This window comes from Hemibagrus wyckioides, linkage group LG13 (assembly GCF_019097595.1).
Source record: "Hemibagrus wyckioides isolate EC202008001 linkage group LG13, SWU_Hwy_1.0, whole genome shotgun sequence".
NCBI lineage: Eukaryota > Metazoa > Chordata > Actinopteri > Siluriformes > Bagridae > Hemibagrus > Hemibagrus wyckioides.
In genome coordinates this window covers 8,987,288-9,006,402 of record NC_080722.1, presented here as the reverse complement: position 1 = coordinate 9,006,402, position 19,115 = coordinate 8,987,288, and the positions used below count along the sequence as shown (strand labels likewise).

The 19,115-nt window shown below is 39.3% G+C and overlaps 1 protein-coding gene and 3 long non-coding RNA genes across 7 annotated transcripts in view; 1 reads left to right on the top strand and 3 right to left on the bottom strand.

The window, feature by feature from the left end:
* LOC131363457 (uncharacterized) overlaps positions 1-697 on the bottom strand; it is a 1,149-nt gene extending 452 nt beyond the window's left edge. The window contains exons 1-2 of the long non-coding RNA XR_009206328.1: positions 605-697; positions 276-345 (exon numbers count right to left, since the gene is read on the bottom strand). This is a non-coding gene — a long non-coding RNA (uncharacterized LOC131363457). The remainder of the gene's footprint in view (positions 1-275; positions 346-604) is intronic.
* cep131 (centrosomal protein 131) overlaps positions 1-16,571 on the top strand; it is a 25,673-nt gene extending 9,102 nt beyond the window's left edge. Inside the window, exons 13-27 of one of the 4 annotated variants that reach the window (XM_058405986.1) lie at positions 624-815; positions 941-1,078; positions 1,215-1,340; positions 2,138-2,254; positions 4,291-4,320; positions 5,915-6,017; positions 6,528-6,729; positions 7,022-7,129; positions 7,273-7,390; positions 8,821-8,895; positions 11,556-11,698; positions 11,900-12,077; positions 13,101-13,297; positions 13,437-13,497; positions 13,611-16,571. In XM_058405986.1, coding sequence (XP_058261969.1) covers positions 624-815; positions 941-1,078; positions 1,215-1,340; positions 2,138-2,254; positions 4,291-4,320; positions 5,915-6,017; positions 6,528-6,729; positions 7,022-7,129; positions 7,273-7,390; positions 8,821-8,895; positions 11,556-11,698; positions 11,900-12,077; positions 13,101-13,297; positions 13,437-13,497; positions 13,611-13,682 — 1,860 coding nt within the window. In that variant the 3' untranslated portion in view covers positions 13,683-16,571. The remainder of the gene's footprint in view (positions 1-623; positions 816-940; positions 1,079-1,214; positions 1,341-2,137; positions 2,255-4,290; positions 4,321-5,914; positions 6,018-6,527; positions 6,730-7,021; positions 7,130-7,272; positions 7,391-8,820; positions 8,896-11,555; positions 11,699-11,899; positions 12,078-13,100; positions 13,298-13,436; positions 13,498-13,610) is intronic. The other 3 variants (XM_058405985.1, XM_058405987.1, XM_058405988.1) reach the window with 3 other exon arrangements.
* Positions 6,543-19,064, bottom strand: LOC131363456 (uncharacterized). Its single transcript, XR_009206327.1, has 3 exons — positions 18,874-19,064; positions 7,252-7,398; positions 6,543-6,673 (listed from the first exon to the last, which is right to left on the bottom strand). It is a non-coding gene; the product is annotated as an uncharacterized LOC131363456 (long non-coding RNA).
* On the bottom strand, positions 7,430-18,863 carry LOC131363458 (uncharacterized). The gene is made up of 3 exons (XR_009206329.1): positions 18,574-18,863; positions 17,754-17,788; positions 7,430-8,997 (listed from the first exon to the last, which is right to left on the bottom strand). It is a non-coding gene; the product is annotated as an uncharacterized LOC131363458 (long non-coding RNA).
* Positions 19,065-19,115: the final 51 nt, after the last annotated feature.

Genomic DNA, 19,115 nt, shown 5'->3' with positions numbered 1-19,115 from the left:
CCCTTCCATCTGTCCTTTGAAGGAATCTGCACAAGCTGTTATAAACCAGTCACTCTGTAATCACATTCTTCAGAAAGCAAATGTCTAACATTTCTTCTGCTAAGATTACTATTCATACAATAGCTTTATTGTTCATGCATGTAAAGCTCAAGCATAAAGCAAAATTTTTCCCATTCACTCAAAAAGTGATAGCAGGCTAATTCGTGCTAGTGGTTGATTGTGATCTTCATGACTATAACACCATTAAAAGAAATAATAATAATAAAATCACAGACCTTCTGGCTGTTTGTCCTGACTCCTGGTGTTTTCCTAGACATCACTCTGAGCACCACAGCTGTAGACAAGCTACCAATATGTTTAAATACAGGAAACACAGTGAAGAATATTATTATCAGAAAAAAAAGAGAAACTTTTTACAGAAACTTGAAAAGAAACACTTGCTAGACAGATAACTAAAACCATTTTAGGTTACTGTATTTGCTGCTGTTGCTGATATAGTTGTTAAGGTTGAACTATTTATGATCGAACCTCCAGAAATTTAGTTTGGAACAAAATAATTGATATACAGACTGATCATGCTTTGAGAACACTACTTTGTTCTAACCTCCTATTCACCCTTTCAGGACGGAGGGTCCATCACTCTAACCACAGATAATGTGGAGAGACACGGACAGCTGAGCCAGAGCCCTGCCCTGTCAGACAGCGGAGCTTTACTCTCTGAGGCCAAGCTGCAGAGCATCATGAGCTTCCTGGATGAGATGGAGAAGTCTGAGCAGGAGAGGCCACGTTCAGTAACCTCAGGATCACACAGAGAGGTACTTCTACGAGTCGACTTCAATTTGATACACTTTTTTCTGAGACGGTCCATATTTTCAGATAGGAATGCTATATTATCTTTCATTTCGGTAATTATAGACTTGCTGTGTATGTTTTTGTATAGGTGCCGTTGTCTGAGGAGGAGCTAGCTGCAGTGGATCAGGCTTCTGCTACTGCTGCAGAGGTTACCGGCTCTATGATGAGACTCAAACTGGAGCTGGAGGAAAAGAAACGCACCGTCACCATGCTACAGACTGCACTGGTAACCTAATATATGCACATCATGCGGCACTTTACATGAAAACATCTGCCTGCTCGCATATCTGGCTGCATGGCTGTTATAAATACATAAAGATGTGGAATACAGCTGGTGAGACCAAACTGGCTCGTGCTTGCAGACTCAGCAGAGAGAGCTGACGCTCCATCACGTGAAAGAGACGGAGAAGGAGCTCAACCACAGCTTCCAGCTGCAGAAACAGCAATATGAGGCAACAATCCAAAGACACCTTGCTTTCATCGATCAGGTACCTGTGATGCTAACTGTAGATCTAAATCAATGTTAGAGATGTAGAGTTGTTTTTTTTTTATAAATATATTACATTTTCACTGATTCTGGTCAGTTAAAGACTGGATTTTTTTTCTTCTACTCTTCAACTGTTCAGTTTGGGTAAGTCTCTTTAGAGATTTACTGCTGCCACATGATTCGGCTGATTAGGTAACTGATCGAAAGTGCAGGTATAGAGGTGTTCTTATTAGAGTGGATGGTGAAGGTATATACAGTTCTATATATAAAATAGGTATTTTCTTATCTTCATACTCATCTTTGGGACACCAACTGAAAAAATTTTTATGAATTTAACAAAAACACAGGAGCATCAAGTGGAAGTGTTTATACACTAGGTCCATTCATCAGCTAATTAAAAATCCAGAACATATTTGGACTGGATGGATTAGAGCAGTCCTGTTACAGATTCAATATTAGAAAGAGAATAATTGTTTTATTGCCTAATAATATGACCCCGATACAGACCGTAGTAGTTTGAAAATGGTTTTTATAATATTTATTTATTTTAATATTTATATCGGAAAGGACCAATTCCAAAAGATTCACGTTTGCCTGACACTTTTATCCAAAGGTATTGATGACTGAGACATGAAAAGACTGAGCCAATTGAGGGTTAAGGATTTTTCCACAAGGATCTATCCATGAACCTTGGTAGTGCTGGGATTTGAACTCACAAGCTCCCATTCAGGAGCCACATCCCTAAAATGTAGTAAAACTACCCAGCTCATAGATTGAAAGTCATCTATCTCTTCTCAGCTGATCGATGACAAGAAGGCCCTGAGTGAGCGCTGTGAGGGTGTGGTGGCCGAGCTCAAACAAGTAGACCAGAAATACACAAAAAAGATCAACCAGATGCAGGAGCAGCATGAACTGGTGAGTTGTAACCTTTGCCCTGTGATTCACCATATTTTATCATCAGGCTGATAGTCAGAGAGCCAGCTACTAAATGGATAAGGGGACAAATTATTTTCATTCATATCACTCACACTGCAGTAGGTTACACTTCTAAAACCAGTGCTCTACTTCATGCTGTGAAGTTTAGCTTCGTTTGCGACCCTGCATGAGCACATCAATTTAGAATAGGTGGCATTTATTGACGGCCACTGCATACCACATGTACCACTGCATACCACACTGTGTATGCACATGTGATAAATACCAGTACTTATTTACACTGTAGTGTCCACTGTTCTCTGCAACTATTCATTCCAACCAAACAGAAGCCACACCAGAGAGCTCAGCTGATTGACAAATGGAAATAGATATGGCTCCTGCTTGATTAAAATAAAACTACACTATATTGCCAAAAGTATTCGCTCACCTGCCTTGACTCGCATATGAACTTAAGTGACATCCCATTCCTAATCCATAGGGTTCAATATGACGTCGGTCCACCCTTTGCAGCTATAACAGCTTCAACTCTTCTGGGAAGGCTGTCCACAAGGTTTAGGAGTGTGTTTATGGGGATTTTTGACCATTCTTCCAGAAGTGCATTTGTGAGGTCACACACTGATGTTGGACGAGAAGGTCTGGCTCTCAGTCTCCACTCTAATTCATCCCAAAGGTGTTCTATCGGGTTGAGGTCAGGACTCTGTGCAGGCCAGTCAAGTTCATCCACACCAGTCATCCATGTCTTTATGGACCTTGCTTTGTGCACTGGTGCACAGTCATGTTGGAAGAGGAAGGGGCCAGCTCCAAACTGTTCCCACAAAGTTGGGAGCATGGAATTGTCCAAAACGTTTTGGTATGCTGAAGCATTCAGAGTTCCTTTCACTGGAACTAAGGGGCCAAGCCCAGCTCCTGAAAAACAACCCCACACCATAATCCCCCCTCCACCAAACTTTACACTTGGCACAATGCAGTCAGACAAGTACCGTTCTCCTGGCAACCGCCAAACCCAGACTCGTCCATCAGATTGCCAGATGGAGAAGCGCGATTCGTCACTCCAGAGCTTTACACCACTGCATCCGACGCTTTGCATTGCACTTGGTGATGTATGGCTTGGATGCAGCTGCTCGGCCATGGAAACCCATTCCATGAAGCTCTCTGCGCACTGTTCTTGAGCTAATCTGAAGGCCACATGAAGTTTGGAGGTCTGTAGCGATTGACTCTGCAGAAAGTTGGCGACCTCTTCGCACTATGCGCCTCAGCATCCGCTGACCCCGCTCCGTCAGTTTACGTGGCCTACCACTTCGTGGCTGAGTTGCTGTCGTTCCCAAACACTTCCACGTTCTTATAATACAGCTGACAGTTGACTGTGGAATATTTAGGAGCGAGGAAATTTCACGACTGGATTTGTTGCACAGGTGGCATCCTATCACAGTTCCACACTGGAATTCACTGAGCTCCTGAGAGCGACCCATTCTTTCTAGTCTGCATGCCTAGGTGCTTGATTTTATACACCTGTGGCCATGGAAGTGATTGGAACACCTGATTCTGATTATTTGGATGGGTGAGCGAATACTTTTGGCAATATAGTGTATGTCCCCTTACAGAAAAGAGTGGACACCTATGTCTCAGACACTTTAACTAAATGAAACCCCTTGTGTTTGTTAGTGCTTTAAGTTCTTCCTGCATTAGCATTATGTGACACTAGGGGCTTATTTACTTGCTTGCTCTACATGTATGCTATTTTCAAGACTACTGGGTTGATTTGACTCAGTTTTCAGCTCTTTAGAGCTTAGTTATTTTTTAACAAGTATACATTTTGCAGTCACTGTATGTCTTTAACAGTAACCTCTTCAGTTTATTTCTCTTACACTAAACTTTTCATGTAGAGATGTGTGTGTGTATGTGGGATGCATGTGCTTGACTGCAACATTGCTTTTGCTTTCCTTAACTGTTCTCTCTTTCTTACCTTGTCTGCATTTTCTCTGGCCCTCTGCTTATTTTTGTTCCTCTGGCTGTAGGTGTGGCAAATTCTGGGTCCCTTGTGTGAGGTAATGCTTGTGTTTCCATTTCTAACCTCCGCATTTTCATCATCCCATTGCTTTCTTTCACATGTCAAGCTTTCGCCATCGCTTGAACGTCTTAAACGTGCATAATAAAGTGTACTATTCACTGTTAATAGTTAACAAAACAAGTGCAAACAGTTACTGGATCCACTTATACATCATTACACCCTGCTGTGAGAAGCCTGTAATAAAGTCAGATATATAGACTTGTAGAACAGTAACAGACACACCCTATAATAAAGCAGACTGTTATATGAAATGTTTATTGTGGCCAGGGCCATTAACTGTTAGATCATTCACCATCTGTGTATCTACACTTTTTTAGCTTTTAAAATAGAATATAAAAATATAAAAAAAAATTATAAAAATAAAATGGAAGATGTCAGAGTAGATTTGCAGGCACCTCTGACAACACATCAAACCATTAGGACACTTTTCCGCTGAGTCATGGCCATCCCACTGGTCACATCTCTGCAGGATGTTACTGAACGTTTTCTTCCTACTAGCGTTTTAGTTTTTTCTTCTGGGAAACTAAATATAGAGTGTTGGAAAACAGTGTGAGTTTGTATGATGAATCGAGCACATGCCCCATTTCACAGATCTAACACTGCATGTTAACTGCATGGATTTATTCATCGGAAGTAAACAGACTGCCATCACTAGTCTCGAACATGAGTCAGCAAAATAAAATCCTGGAAAAACACATGATTTTTCCAGTCTGACTGGTCAGAAGGTGATGATTTAATTTTCTATAATATGACAGTAGCACCAGGTTGCAAGAAAGTGAACTTATTCTAATAGTTTATTTTTTCTATGGTAACTCGAGGTGGACGCTTCGCCTAATCTAAGGCTACTAATAAACGGATGAGAAAACTGATGCAAAGTTGATATGGTGAAACCTAAAGAGTTTAATTAATTATTTATTACTGGAAAGTCTTCAGAACATAATATTGCATTACACTGAAGAGTGAATTACATTGTGCTGACATCTGAGCTAATCATCTTTTTTGCTTATTTTTTTCTTTAAATATCGCATTCAATTTATATACTATATGACCAAAGGTATGTGCACAGCTGACCGTTACACCCATATCTGCATTGTGAACGTTCTGTTTCGGACTCATTCAGCCACAAGAGCGTTAATGAGGTCAGACACTGACGTTTAGTGAGAAGGCCTGGAGTGCAGCCAGAGTTCCAGTTCATCCCTAAAGTTGTGCAGTGGAGCAAGACACTCATGCTCTATCACTACATCCATGTCCTTATCTCACTTTGTGCAAAAGTGCTACTGGGCTACTGTCATGCTAGAACATGTTTGAGCCCCTTAGTTCCAGTGAAGAGAAGCATGGACAGGTGTTCACATACCTCTGGCCATATATACTTTAGTAAAGTATTATTCATTCCACAATTTGCTAATTTTGAGAGTGTGTGTCCTGAAGGTCAAAGCCGCATGGTGTTTTACAGAGACCCAAATGCATCCGTTTTTATTTTTCGTACCCTTTAATTAGACACTGTGAGGCATTTTGATTTTCATTTCTTTTTCCCTTTTGTTCTCTCCATCCCTCTTTCTCCCCAACCTCAGGAAATTAAAAAACTTAAAGAATTAATGAGTGCCACAGAAAAGATCAGGCGAGAGAAGTGGATTGATGAGAAGACCAAGAAGATCAAGGAAATCACTGTCAAAGGTGAGCTGGTGTAAACCAATTTGTCTGCCAGCTCTTCTTCCAGTCTTCATTCAACTGAGCTGTCAAAGAAGTAAAAAGGCACACACACACACTACTAGGTCCTGAGTGACAATCGGGTAATAAGGTTTGTGGCCTTGCGGTTATCTGTCAGCCATCCAAACTGCCATGTAAAATTTGCAGCTATCATTTGACATGCATAATAAGATATCAGGTAAAAATGGTCAGTGATGATCCAGATCCAGACAGAGTGAGTAAAGTACATGGGGAGAAAAAAATTAGTGTGTGGTGATCTGAAAGGACGTTACACCATGGCAGTAAATAACTTGTAAAACTATATAACTGTTACTTGCAGTCAAACTAGTAGATTAACTAATTTCTACCTTATTTCAAAGATCTGATGCTATGACACTTTTTATAACATACTCGTGTATGTGTCTTCAGGCCTAACTCACAACCAAGATCTTTTGACCGGACAATTTGTATAATGTATTTTCCCATATGCATGTTCAGGCCTGGAGCCAGAGATCCAAAAGCTGATCTCCAAGCACAAGCAGGAGCTGAAGAAGCTGAAGGTGCTGCACGAGGCCGAATTGCTGCAAGCAGATGAGAGAGCAGCACAGCGCTATGTCCGACAGATCGAGGAGCTCCGAGAGCAGCTGGAGAGAGAGAGAGACGAACAGTGCCAGCGTGAGAGGGAGCTCGCCAAGCAAAGGTACACAGCGCATAATGTCTGCTGTACACACACTGGCCCTCACAAAACACTGCCCCTTATTAGCATCAACTTTTAACTGTTTCTCTTCAGTCAGGATTCAACCCATTATTAAAGCTTACCAGAATAAATACCTTAAACTTCTATTATCAGTTGATAGGTTGATAGGTCAGTTGCTCTAGGATTTCAATTCTGTATCATGTCATTTGTAAGGTATGCATCCTGAAAATGCTTCTTCATAATCATAATGTACAGGATTGGGCTTTGTGTGACTGTGAAACTGTGTGTGTGTTAGGTTTGAGAAGCAGCTACAAGAAGAAGAGAATGCATTACAGCAGCAGAGGAGACGACTCTACAAGGAAGTCGCTGATGAGAAAGAGCGTCTTGCTCAACAAGCAGCAAGGTCAGGGTTCTTTCAGTTTTGGTTTTGCATTAAAAGTTAATCCATAGTAAAAAATTAAATAATCAGGTGAACTTTATGTATATTTGTCACTATACTATTGGCTGAGGCATGTTTAAGCTCACCTGTGTGTGTGTGTGTTGCAGGCAGCAAGCTGAGTTGGAGGAGTTGAAGACTCAGTTGGAGAACAACAGCTCTCTGGCTAATCGTACTTTAAGGGAAGAGATGGAGAAGAGCAGAGAGGAGCAGGAGAGACGGCACCAGGTAAAAACCTGAAAGCACAATTTTAGACGAAACCTGGTTTATTCGGAAAGCTATTTAAAAAAATTGTGCATAATTACACCTTGTGCTGCAGAAGTCAACCTTGCAAGATGATTCATACTCTACACTACATGCTGCATACTACAGCTGTATCAAGTGCTGTACTCGGCCCTTTCATTACATAGCGAACCTGAGAGCTTAATAAGTGTAGCTGGATTGAGTTGCACCCTTCCATTTTGTCTGGAAAGGGCAGATATATCAAAAATCAAAGCCATTATCTGTAAGTCATAGATGGGCATAATGCAAATGGTCCAGAAGCTTAGAGAGACCATTAAATGTTACTGGATCTGAGTCAAGAACACACAATGCTTATGCAAAACTGCTTTATATATTTGTACCCTTTTATTGTTTAACTTTTTCCCGTCATCTAAATAAACCATGCACAGGATTTAAATTATGCATGAACCTTTTCATGAAAACACATCTAGATTCTTTAGATGGTTATTATTAAAATGCATTCAATATAAACAACTGTGTGTGTGTGAGGGGGGCATTTTTACAAATTATTCTTCTTCTCAAATCCTCCTATAGGTTTTTACATTCATGTCTATTTATACATTCAGCTTAACATCAAGGTCTAAAATTCTTACTGTTGACCAGACATGGAGTTCTTGACAATACAAAATGTCCACAATTTAGATCTGACACTTTCTATGCATTCTATAATGGGAAAAGAAAAACGAATTTTAAGAAATCTTGGGTGTTCATTGGAGTCGGAAACAAAAATATGCTTTAATTGGGATTTGTTTTGTAGACAAAACCAAACTGTCTATGAAAGAAAAAAAAATCATAATGATTTATTACAGTAATGGGCCCAGGTGACTAGACAATATCTTGTATTTTTCTAAAAATTGGAGAGTTAAAATTGAATTAAATATCGAAATATATATGAACCTCTAAAAAATCACTTATGTGTAACAGTCTTCCTCCAGTTATTCTGTGGGAGGCAAAGGCAATATATCTCCATGCTAACACTTTCATTTAAAATCTGTTTATGACCAGCAGAGACTTATAACCTTAGCTGCTCGTTGAAATCTTGTTCACTTTTACTTTAGACAAGTCCACATTTTAATAAATAAATAATTTACAATTATATAACCATGATTTAGTAATTGCAAAATATATTCAGATATAACATACGTGGCATTTCTTTTGGCAAGTCCGGCAAAAATGAACAGGAACAGTGGCAGGCATGGCGGCTTTCACTAACCTTCACACCAGTTCTCTGTTATATACCACATGTGCAGAAGCAGAACTCAAGAATTATTTGCTGAATGCTGTAATGTTTTTTTGACTTGTTAGTCATAGTGCATTCCTGGTAACAAAATAACACGTGTCCTGTGTTGTGTTGGGGGGGATGTTTTTATTTTTAGGTGGAAATGAAGGCTCAGCGGGAACGGCTGGAAATTGAGAAACAGACGTGGGAAGAAAATTACATGAAAAAGGAGGTGTGTGTTTGTGTGTGTGTGAAACGTTTCATTTCCATATATAAAAGAGGATGTTTGCACAGATGTTCTGTTTCCGGGTTCCCACAATGCAGCTTGTGAGACCTAAAACAAACAATTAAAAGCAGAGTAAAAGACATTGATCATAAGTATTTAAATAGAGCTACACTGATTATTAAAATTAACAAATGATTGAATCAAAAGATGAGTTATGAGCTGTTTACAGTTGAGTGTGTGAGTGTTACTGCACAAGACATCAGAAATTGTATGCAAAAGATCTTCCAAAGCCAAAGCTGGTGCCCACTGCATCAACATTCATTCCAGCAGTCTAGCAGGAAGCAGTAAACAGACCTCTGTTCTTGTTAAAAAACGTGGAGACTGTCCACCTAAAATAGTAGCACTTACACTGGTCCACTAATTTGAATAGAGAAGCAGTGTTTCAGGAGTGCTGATATTTAGTATAACAATACTGGGGCATCGTACTGATTGTATCTATACATTTATCTGTCTTTGATATGTAAAATTCCCAATCATTAGGAACATTAACACACTACACGAACAATGGCGCTGTCAGTGAGTCTGTATGCTACAATGCTCTATTCTTTCAGGACACTACGTCACCTACAGTCTGCTTGTTTGAATGAGCGGATTGCCATTTTATTCGATTAATAATCAATGTGACCCGGATATGAAACGAGAAACACTCAAATGCAATGAGTATGTAAATGAAACATTAATGACTTACAATAATTGAATATCAGCATGGCTGGAATTTCCCCTGTACCTCTCGACCCTACTGATATACGGCACACTTTTTTGTACCATGTTGCCTAATTATTATTACTTAATATTAGCAATTAAGGTTTAGACCAGAGTTGACGAAGATTTTTTATCGTTACTTTTTCTGCACTAGTTTTATTTGCCACATTTTCTAATTGAATTTATTTTAATATTACTTTATTATAATTATTTTTATATTTGTTTTAAATCCATGGCTTAAGTGCATACCGAAACACTGTAACACAATCTGGAACAGTTTGAAGAAAAATAGAGATAATCAGACTTGCCACAAGCTGTGTTACGGAATATAGGAACAGAAATTTCAGTGCATCACTGTAGATGTCTGTTTACGGATATCTGTGTTATCTGTGTAATAGCTTGCATCAGCTGCCCAAAGTGTTCATGATCATGACCTTAAGATGGCCTTGTTTTGACAGTGTCAATCAAAATGATAGAATAATTAATAAACATTAGATATTTTTTACTGAAATATTCATCTTCATCGCTCAAAATTTAAAGGAATAAAGTGAGGTTTATATATATATATATATATATATATATATATATATATATATATATATATATATATATATATATATATATATATAATATAATATATATATATATATATATATAATATATATATATATATATATATACCTCTAATTATATAGTAATTATAGTAAAAAAATAGTAATTATATAATATAGCTGCATATACCAGTTTTCCACTAGCAAATAACCAAAAACCTGGAACCATGGAAAACACAGTACCTAAAATTAGAGAATAGTAACCATTGTAGCACAAAAGAAGATTACAACTAATATTTTCAGCTTTCAAAAATTAGTAGGAAGTGTAGATGATTTCAGCATATCTGTGGCTGCAGGACATCACTAGTTTCTCACTCTGCTCCGGGGTGATCTTGGCCCACTCTTTTTCTAGTCTTTTCAACTGGAGTGGAATTTTCCAGAGGTTTCCGATCAGGGTTTGATCAGAACCTTTCATTATTTTAATGTACTTAGCTTCAGTGAACTGCTTTACCTGCTTTGCAGTGTGACAGGAGGCATTGTCTTGCACGAAAATTGCAAGCTGATTGGGAGATGTTTCTTTAAATTTTGATGGATGATGATTACCAATTTTTCAGACCAGAATCGACTGTTTATAAATTGTTCTCTAATTTTGATTGCCACTGTATGTTTTTAGTACCCTTTAGTTATTCCATGTCCCTTTCAATAAAAAGGTAAGCATGCATTGCTGTGAATGCTTTGCAGTAGAAGGTCACACGAAAATATGGACAGGCCTTAAATTGCCAAGTGATGACATGGAGATAATAGCCGTTTACAAATGCATTTCTGCACTCTGAGACATAGTGCCTCAAACCCTAGCACTGACACACTTAAACACTCTTTCATCTTAATAGGTTGTAAACCACCATTAGAGTTGAGAAATACTGCATGCATTTGGCCTACTTTTGTTGGAGTAAATTATGTTACCAACCCAAGTGTGTAAATTTAGACTTTGTGAGGTAGGCCAGTTGTAAATCCCTCCCTCAGATCTCAGACCTATACTGACTTCTTACACCACAAATAAGTGGCAAGCGGAAAGGGACAACTACCCCCACAACAAATTACACGAAATTAACCCTACTATCCACAGGAGACCAATCCCTCACTTTTCACCAAGTAGACTCACCCATGGCCACCTTCTAAAAGGGGAAGAACCACCACTATGTCAAGCCTGCAAATAATAAAACACATTCTACTCCACTGCCCCGCCCTGAGCACTATAAGGCAGAAATTTTATTCAGAATTTACATATGCATGTTTACACTAAGTTACTTTTGTTTTATTTAAAGTATAACACAGTGAGCTGTGTTTCTGCAGGAAGTGTGGCTGCTTACCAGAGAGCGAGAGCTGAAAGAGGAAGTGCGCCGGGGCCGTGATAAAGAGATCGAGTTGGCAATTCAGAGGCTAGAAGAGGAGACGAGCAGTGCCAGAGAAGAATGCGAGAGAGCTGCTGAAAACCGGTGAGCATGAAAAAGCCAAGTGTTTGCTAAGTGCTGTGTTCTTGCTGGGATGACACCAGACTGCACCCACAACCACTTATCCTGTACAAGAATAACAAATACAAACGAAAAAATAGCACGAAATGAACCGCTAAAAAAGACCTGAAGAATTCCCCTTGGTTTACAGTCACTTACATTCAGTATGTTTGTGTTTGTGTTCAGTGTAAAGCGTGTGAGGGAAAAGTATGAAGCCGAGCTTCGAGAGCTGGAGCGCTCAGAGCAGGTGGCTCTGGAGAAACATCAGGAGATGAAAAAAAAACAGAGTGAGATGGAAGGAGAGATTCTCCGCTTGCAGTCCCTTCTCACGCAAAGAGAGCAGGAAATCACTGATGTCACACAGGTAAATGAGGCAAGGTTAAATCGACAGTCCACACTGCACGCAACCCAGAGTATTGAGAACGAACATACTCATGCTAGCTCAACGTTCTTTTCAAAGCAACATGTCCAATAGCTTTTGCCTGCAAATATTATCCCATGCTTGTCTCATGGAACATGCCAACTGGTCTGTATCAGCAACACTCTGATATAACCAAAAATACAACAATTGTATTACATGAAAATTCGCACTACTTGAGGATATCCAGTGACCAAATAAAACAAAGCATGTTTTTGTTTTGTAAGCCAGCATTTTGCAATTGCTGTAAAAAAAATTGCTGACATAAAAGGTTAGTGTTATCATGAGCACAGAACTCATGCTTTGTAATCAAAATAAAATTACTAAAAAAATAAATAAAAGTAATCTCCTTTAAAAGAAGTAGTAGAGAAGTAGTAATAGACATACAAACACATTCTTCACAGAACATCTTGCAACCATTTTGCATAGTAGAAATGCGCGCACACACACACACACACACACACACACAAAAACCCTTTGAATTTTAACCCTTCAAAATGTCCAGTACATCAATGAAAAAGTATTTTCTCTATATATCTATTATCTCAGTAGTATGTCACCTGGTCCCTAATGTGTCATACCAATGCCATGATGAACGTTGTTATTATTTTGAAAAAATAAATAAAAAATTATAATACATATACACCATTACAAATCTCTTGGTATGTCCCACTCCTTTTTTATTTGCAATACATATACAATCGCAGGAGCGGAGAAAATTTAAAGCACAAATCCCAGGATCAACACACTTGCACATCTGCATAGCAGAATGCTGATACAATTCTCTGTCAAAGCAAAAAATGATCTCACTGGTAATCCTAATTGGTACCCAGAAGCTATCCTAGGATTATAAGGGTTGTGGGCAAGACTGACTCATTCCTCAAGCAGCTCTTTGAATAAATCTTTCCCTGTTTGTTTCTATGTCACACCCACAAATCCAGAGAGTTTTATGTGTGTGTGTTTTTGCAGATCCGGGATAAGTTGTCAGAAGAGAGGCGAAGCCTGGCAGAAGTCATCAGAGAGGAGTTTGCAGAGAGACTGGTTGTAATGGAGGATGAGAACAAGAGGATGAAGGTAGAGTTGGCCGAGGTACGTGCCAGACTCAGGCTGGAGGTGGAGCGACTCAGCAGAGAGAAAGAAGAACAATTGGCCGAGGTTCACCAGCGGTAAGGAAAAGAGACAGAGCAGATACTAATCTTTCCAACTCGGCAGTTATTCATGATGTCTGCTGCATGAATGTGCAGATGTTCCACACATGCTGAACTGTAGATAAGCAGTGACATGGCTTTGTACCTTCCTTTTTAGGGTGAAGTCAGCTATATTGAAGAAAGAAGAAACTGTGAACACCTTGCGAAAGCAGCATGAGGTGTGGATGCCATCTTACAACATACATAACAAAACACCCATTCTACCCTTTGGGGTATGTAAACTTAGCCTATAATTTCAGACATCTCTGACACTCCCTTCTTTCTTTCCTAGGCTGCACTGAAGAGAGCAGATCACCTGGAGGCCCTGTTGGAGCAGCAGAGAAAACAGCTGTTAGGGAAATGATTCATATTCTTCTCCCATTTTCTTCATCACTAGGAGAGATTGATAAGGAGGAGGGAGGAGAAGATGGTTCCACCACATTACCCCCAGATGTCATGACAGTGTTGTATTTCCCTTGACAACAGAAATTGAACCAAAAGAAAACTTCTCAGCACAGAATAGAGCCAAGAGGCTTTTGTCTCGCCTTGGACTAGACCACAAACTTCTCTTGACACACAAACGGAGAAAGAGGAAAAGCAGCAGGCGGAAGGAGAATGGGAGGTGTGGGGGGTAGGAATTTTTCTGCCAGAGACATTTTCTCCATGTGAGTAGGGTGGGGGTGGGAAAAGCCCTTACTGGCTACATAAGCCTTCACAATAATCACTTTTAGATGTTTAACACAATGTGCTGTCCTTTCTTTGGAGCAAAACACTGTGAAAAAGGGAGTGAGAGAGAGAAAGAGAGTGAAAGAGAGAGATTACATAGAAATGAGAAAGTAACAGAAATAAACAGATAGCTGTTTCAAAGCTGTTGCCCTGCTCTCAGCTTCTACAGGAAGAGGGAGGGCAAATGCTCACCCACCTTCCCCTTTGTGTCACATACAGATGCCTTTTGTCTCAGGTCTCCCCAGGGCTCATCCTAAGTAGTGGGATCACAACACATTCACTGAAACATGCAGGCCTTATGACCAGTCATGCCCTGAATGCGAAGAGGTCTAATCAGAGTTGTTGTAGTTAGGTTTCCAACAGAGAACTATTCGAGAAACTTGATATGTTGATGGAAATAGAAAGAAAAGGGAAAAGTTTTCGTATAGCGAACACGTAGGTATGTTTTAGGACAGGAGAACGTTGGATATATGACTAGCGTTTACAATATGAGAAAGTCCCAAAGTAGATCTTTGGAATTCTAAGGTTAGTAATAGTAAGAAGGCTTTAGGATGTGAAAAAAAAGATGGATAGATAAAGCAAAGTGCAAAGAACCTTTTTTAGAAGATTAAGGAAAGTAGAGCTAGCTTTTAAAAGGACAGACTCGGACTACAGTGCGGCAGGTTTCTGTGTATTCAACACTAATAGCTTCACCAGGTAATGTATACCTCCGAGCCCCGAGACAAAACGCATTAATACATTGAAAAAGGACTAGGGGGCTCATACACTCATTTCTCCCCTGCTCCGTTCCCCCCAGAAAGCACCCCCCTTCGCATTCTCTTCTCTTATTACACCACTGGGCTTGACAGATCCGTCTTGGGATTGCAAGAAACATGGTTTCTTAAATTGGCTGCATTTTATGGAATGCACTCTGTTGTTGAAGCCCTGTTGATCTTTTCCATGTCTTCAGAAGAACACCTGCTTTTTGGTGTAGAACATGTGGTGCAGAAAAATATAGCCTTTTGTTTCAGCTCTTAAGCTGCTGTTCTCAAAAGGTCACGTAGAACACGACCAAGTGGAAATTGCCTTTTATTGGTGGAAACTTGGGCTCAAGTCACAGTTCAATATCAATATTAGTTGTGATCTTATCTTAACCTTAACTTCTTTTTTTTTAAGTACTTGCCCTTGACTTGCTCAGTGCTGATGCATTTAAGCAAGTCATAACCATTTATGCCTTCCATGTGATGAAAAGGCCTTATGTTTGACCATTTTGAATGTTGTGTAGATAGTACTGTCCACTTGTACCATTTTTGGATGGCTGTGAGTAAATCAGATTATTCTGATATTATAATAATATTTTAAGTGAAAGATGTCACTTTGGTACCCCCTGAGGCCTAGGATAAAGCACAATAAATTTCTTCATTATCACATTTCCAGCGTTCACAAGCTCCATTCCCTTATAGCAAACCAGACTTCAGTAGCATTAGCAGGAACCCCAGACACTGAGATCTATTTCAGTTGTGTAGGTTTTTTTATAGGGTATGGATTCGTACCATTCCATCCTTCTCTAAAACACATACAAATAAAGTGTGTGTGGGTGTCTATCTGCTTAAGATTAACTGAGCATGTAATTCGAACCCTAGTTAAAGGTTCATCTTGAAGGACAAATAGAGGAATGGTTCAGTGAATGTTTTATCAAGCTTAACCAGCAGAGGAGGGGAGAGCTGTGTATTCATGTCCATGGCCTTTGTATTCATTTGGGTTGCAGCATGGTTGGCATAGTTGGTACATGCCATCTGAAAGGATTCTGGACTGTCTCCAGAAATAACTGAATACAAACAAAACCAGCAGTGTCCTGGTCAGTGTTTAATTATGGACCATGACTGGTGGAAAAAATATGACTCATTGGTTAAAAGTGTGTGTGTGGGGGGGTGTATTTATAAATGGTCTGAAAAAGAAGACATGAAATAACACTAACACATTATCACATTCTGTAGGTCAGTGAAAGCTTGCTGCTCATCTCCTTTTTGTTAAGCAGACAGGAGGTGCATGCAGTGAAAGTTTGCAGGACAGAAGTGACTTAAATGATAATATCGTTCTGATTCAATTTACTGATATTTTTTTAAACCCAGATGTTTTATGAAATTGTTTATGTACAAATGGTATTACTTACAAAATGTTGCCAAGCCGATCTGGTATATTTGTGGTGGGGGTAAAGCCCTATCACTTTCATTCATGACTAAAGTCTTTTAGGTAAGTTACCATTATTTTCCCCCTCAAGTGAATGAATTTTATATTTCCACTGGTTGGAATTTATTTTTGTGCTATGGGCAGTGAAGGACATTTCTTGTATCTAAAACGTTATTATGGGTTCTGTACATGTGCCCTTTTTAGTAGCGCTTAACTAATAATTTAATCACAAGTGTAGTTCTTTCGTCGTTATGATCAATTATGGTGATTTGAAAATGTGAAGCCTTTGACTGTACCTGTACAATAAATCCTAAGATGACTGTTGGCATCTTCCTTCTTGTGCTCAAGAAACCATACAATGTTGTGTTTGTGCTTGCTACCCAGCATAACCGTCTCTAAGGAATTCATGCTAATTAGCATGACCTCCCTTTGCCTCACGGCTTTGTGCTGCTCAATAACGTGAGCTCAGTCCTGAGCATTATCCTGGCTTTATTCCCCATGGAAAACTTCTGATGGCCGCCTGGAGCCCTTGGCTTTCTCTTCACTAAGGCACTACAATACTGCTTGCTACGTGTCTGTCTGCTATTCCACACCAGCAAAAGTGAAATGGAGATATAGCACTCTTTTATGCTCTTTTTTTTTCCATTTCCCTAAACTAGACCATAACATATTAAGACCATATAATACTGATGAATAATGCAGTGTTCATCATAATAACTGTAAAAAGTTTCCCAAGACACCCTCAGTAGGGCACTTTCTTATTTCAGATAGTAAATATATTTAATTAGCCATATCAAGTACTCACTTCTCATGCATACATGCTCATGGTTTGCTTTATATCAGTTAGTACATTATATATTTCAGTTACTTTTCCTCACAGTAGAATACAGTTTAACATGTAACAAAAAAATGGGAAAATAGTGTGTGAATACACTGATCAGGCATAACATTATGAACACCTGCCTAATATAGTGTTGGTCCACCTTTTGCCACCAAAACAGCCCTGACCCATCATGCACTGTGTATTATGACACCTTTCTATCAGAACCAGCATTAACTTCTTCAGCAGTTTGAGCAACAGTAGCTCGTCTGTTGGATCGGATCACACGGGCCAGCCTTCGCTCCATGACAGGGTCATGGGCGGCCAAGGCTCACTGATGCACGTGGGGTGCATCAGTGAGCCTTGGCCGCCCATGACCCTGTCACCGGTTCACCCCTGTTCCTTCCTTGGACCACTTTTGATAGATACTGACCACTGCAGACTGGGAACACCCCACAAGAGCTACAGTTTTGGAGATGCTCTGATCCAGTCGTCTAGCCATCACAGTTCATCCCTTCATCAAACTCGCTCAAATCCTTGCACTTGTCCATTTTTCCTGCTTCTAACACATCAACTCTGAGGACAAAATGTTCACTTGCTGCCTAATATATCCCACCCACTAACAGGTGCCATGATGAGGAGATAATCAGTGTTATTCACTTCACCTCATCGGTGAACATTTGTAACAGCAAAAATATGATTTAAAAAGCTTTTGTGTACCTCTCAGTTGTCTCAATAGTTTCTTCAAATCAGGTCTGGGGACAGAGGGTTATATGAGTAATTATTTTCCTTATTCTTTTTTTTTTTTTTTTTTTTTTTTTAACCAAGTTATTCATTTTTACATTTGATTGTGGTCCTTTAACGATATCCATCCATCCATCCATCCACCCATTCTATACCCGCTAGATAGATAGATAGTCTATCTATCTGACAGACAGACAGATAGACAGAAAGACACACATAGATACATAGATAGATAGATAGATAGATAGATAGATAGATAGATAGATAGATAGATACATAGATAGATAGATACATAGATAGATAGATAGATAGATAGAGACAAGACAGATAGATAGATAGATAGATAGATAGATAGATAGATAGATAGATAGATAGATAGATAGATAGATAGATAGATAGATTTTCACTCAGCTGTGCCTTCAGCAGTGGCATGTATCACTAGCAAACTTTATGCACTACTAAGTGGCAAATAAAAAGGCTCATCAATGATTAAAAGTAATATTAGGTGAATGTGTTATTTTTACGTTTGAACTGTAGTTATAATTGTCGCCTATATTGCTGTGCATCACCTAAGTGTACCCCTACATCTATATTTTTTTATATAGGTTTTGCTAGGTTATGCAACTTTACCTAAATAAACTCGTCTGTGATGGAACACTGTCGCCAAATAAAAACTCTACTTAACACTTCTTCTCGTGAGCTAAAATAAAACACACATGGAAGTTATTACAGTCAACCGGAAGTGGGGGATTTATATGCAACCGTTTCTCGCAAACGAAACAAAAACACAACTTACCACTTACTTCTTACCATCCCTCGTAAAATAAAAATGAATAATAATAATAAAGCATGGTTAAAATACACTTTCCCTGACAACCTTTGAGATTAAAGGACGGGTGTGTGCGCGCGCGTGCTTTGTGTGCAGATAACGGCGCAGCATGCAAATGAAGCAGCCTTGCTTGTTTTTCCTATAATAAAATATGGCCTTAAATCTGCGTTGACTTTTCAGTGTGGTGTCTCAGAGAGAGAGAGAGAGATCGCCAGCGGTCACTTCAGATGTTCCTGGTGGGGTTTTTTTTTGTTTGTTTCAACTTACTGTCCAACTTTCTGTGTTGTCTTCTCCGGATCCCTCCTTCTTTCTTTTTTCTTTTTTTTACCATGTTACAAGCAAAGTACAGCAATTCTGTTACAAAGAATTGGGTCACTTATAATCCAGTACAATGTATATACATACACATACATATACCCTCCTTCTTTCCCCTCCCTTGTTAGAAGGCAGGATGTGAGGGAGGCGTTGACCAATTGCTAGCAGCTGTTGCTCATTTCACAAAGCGTCCA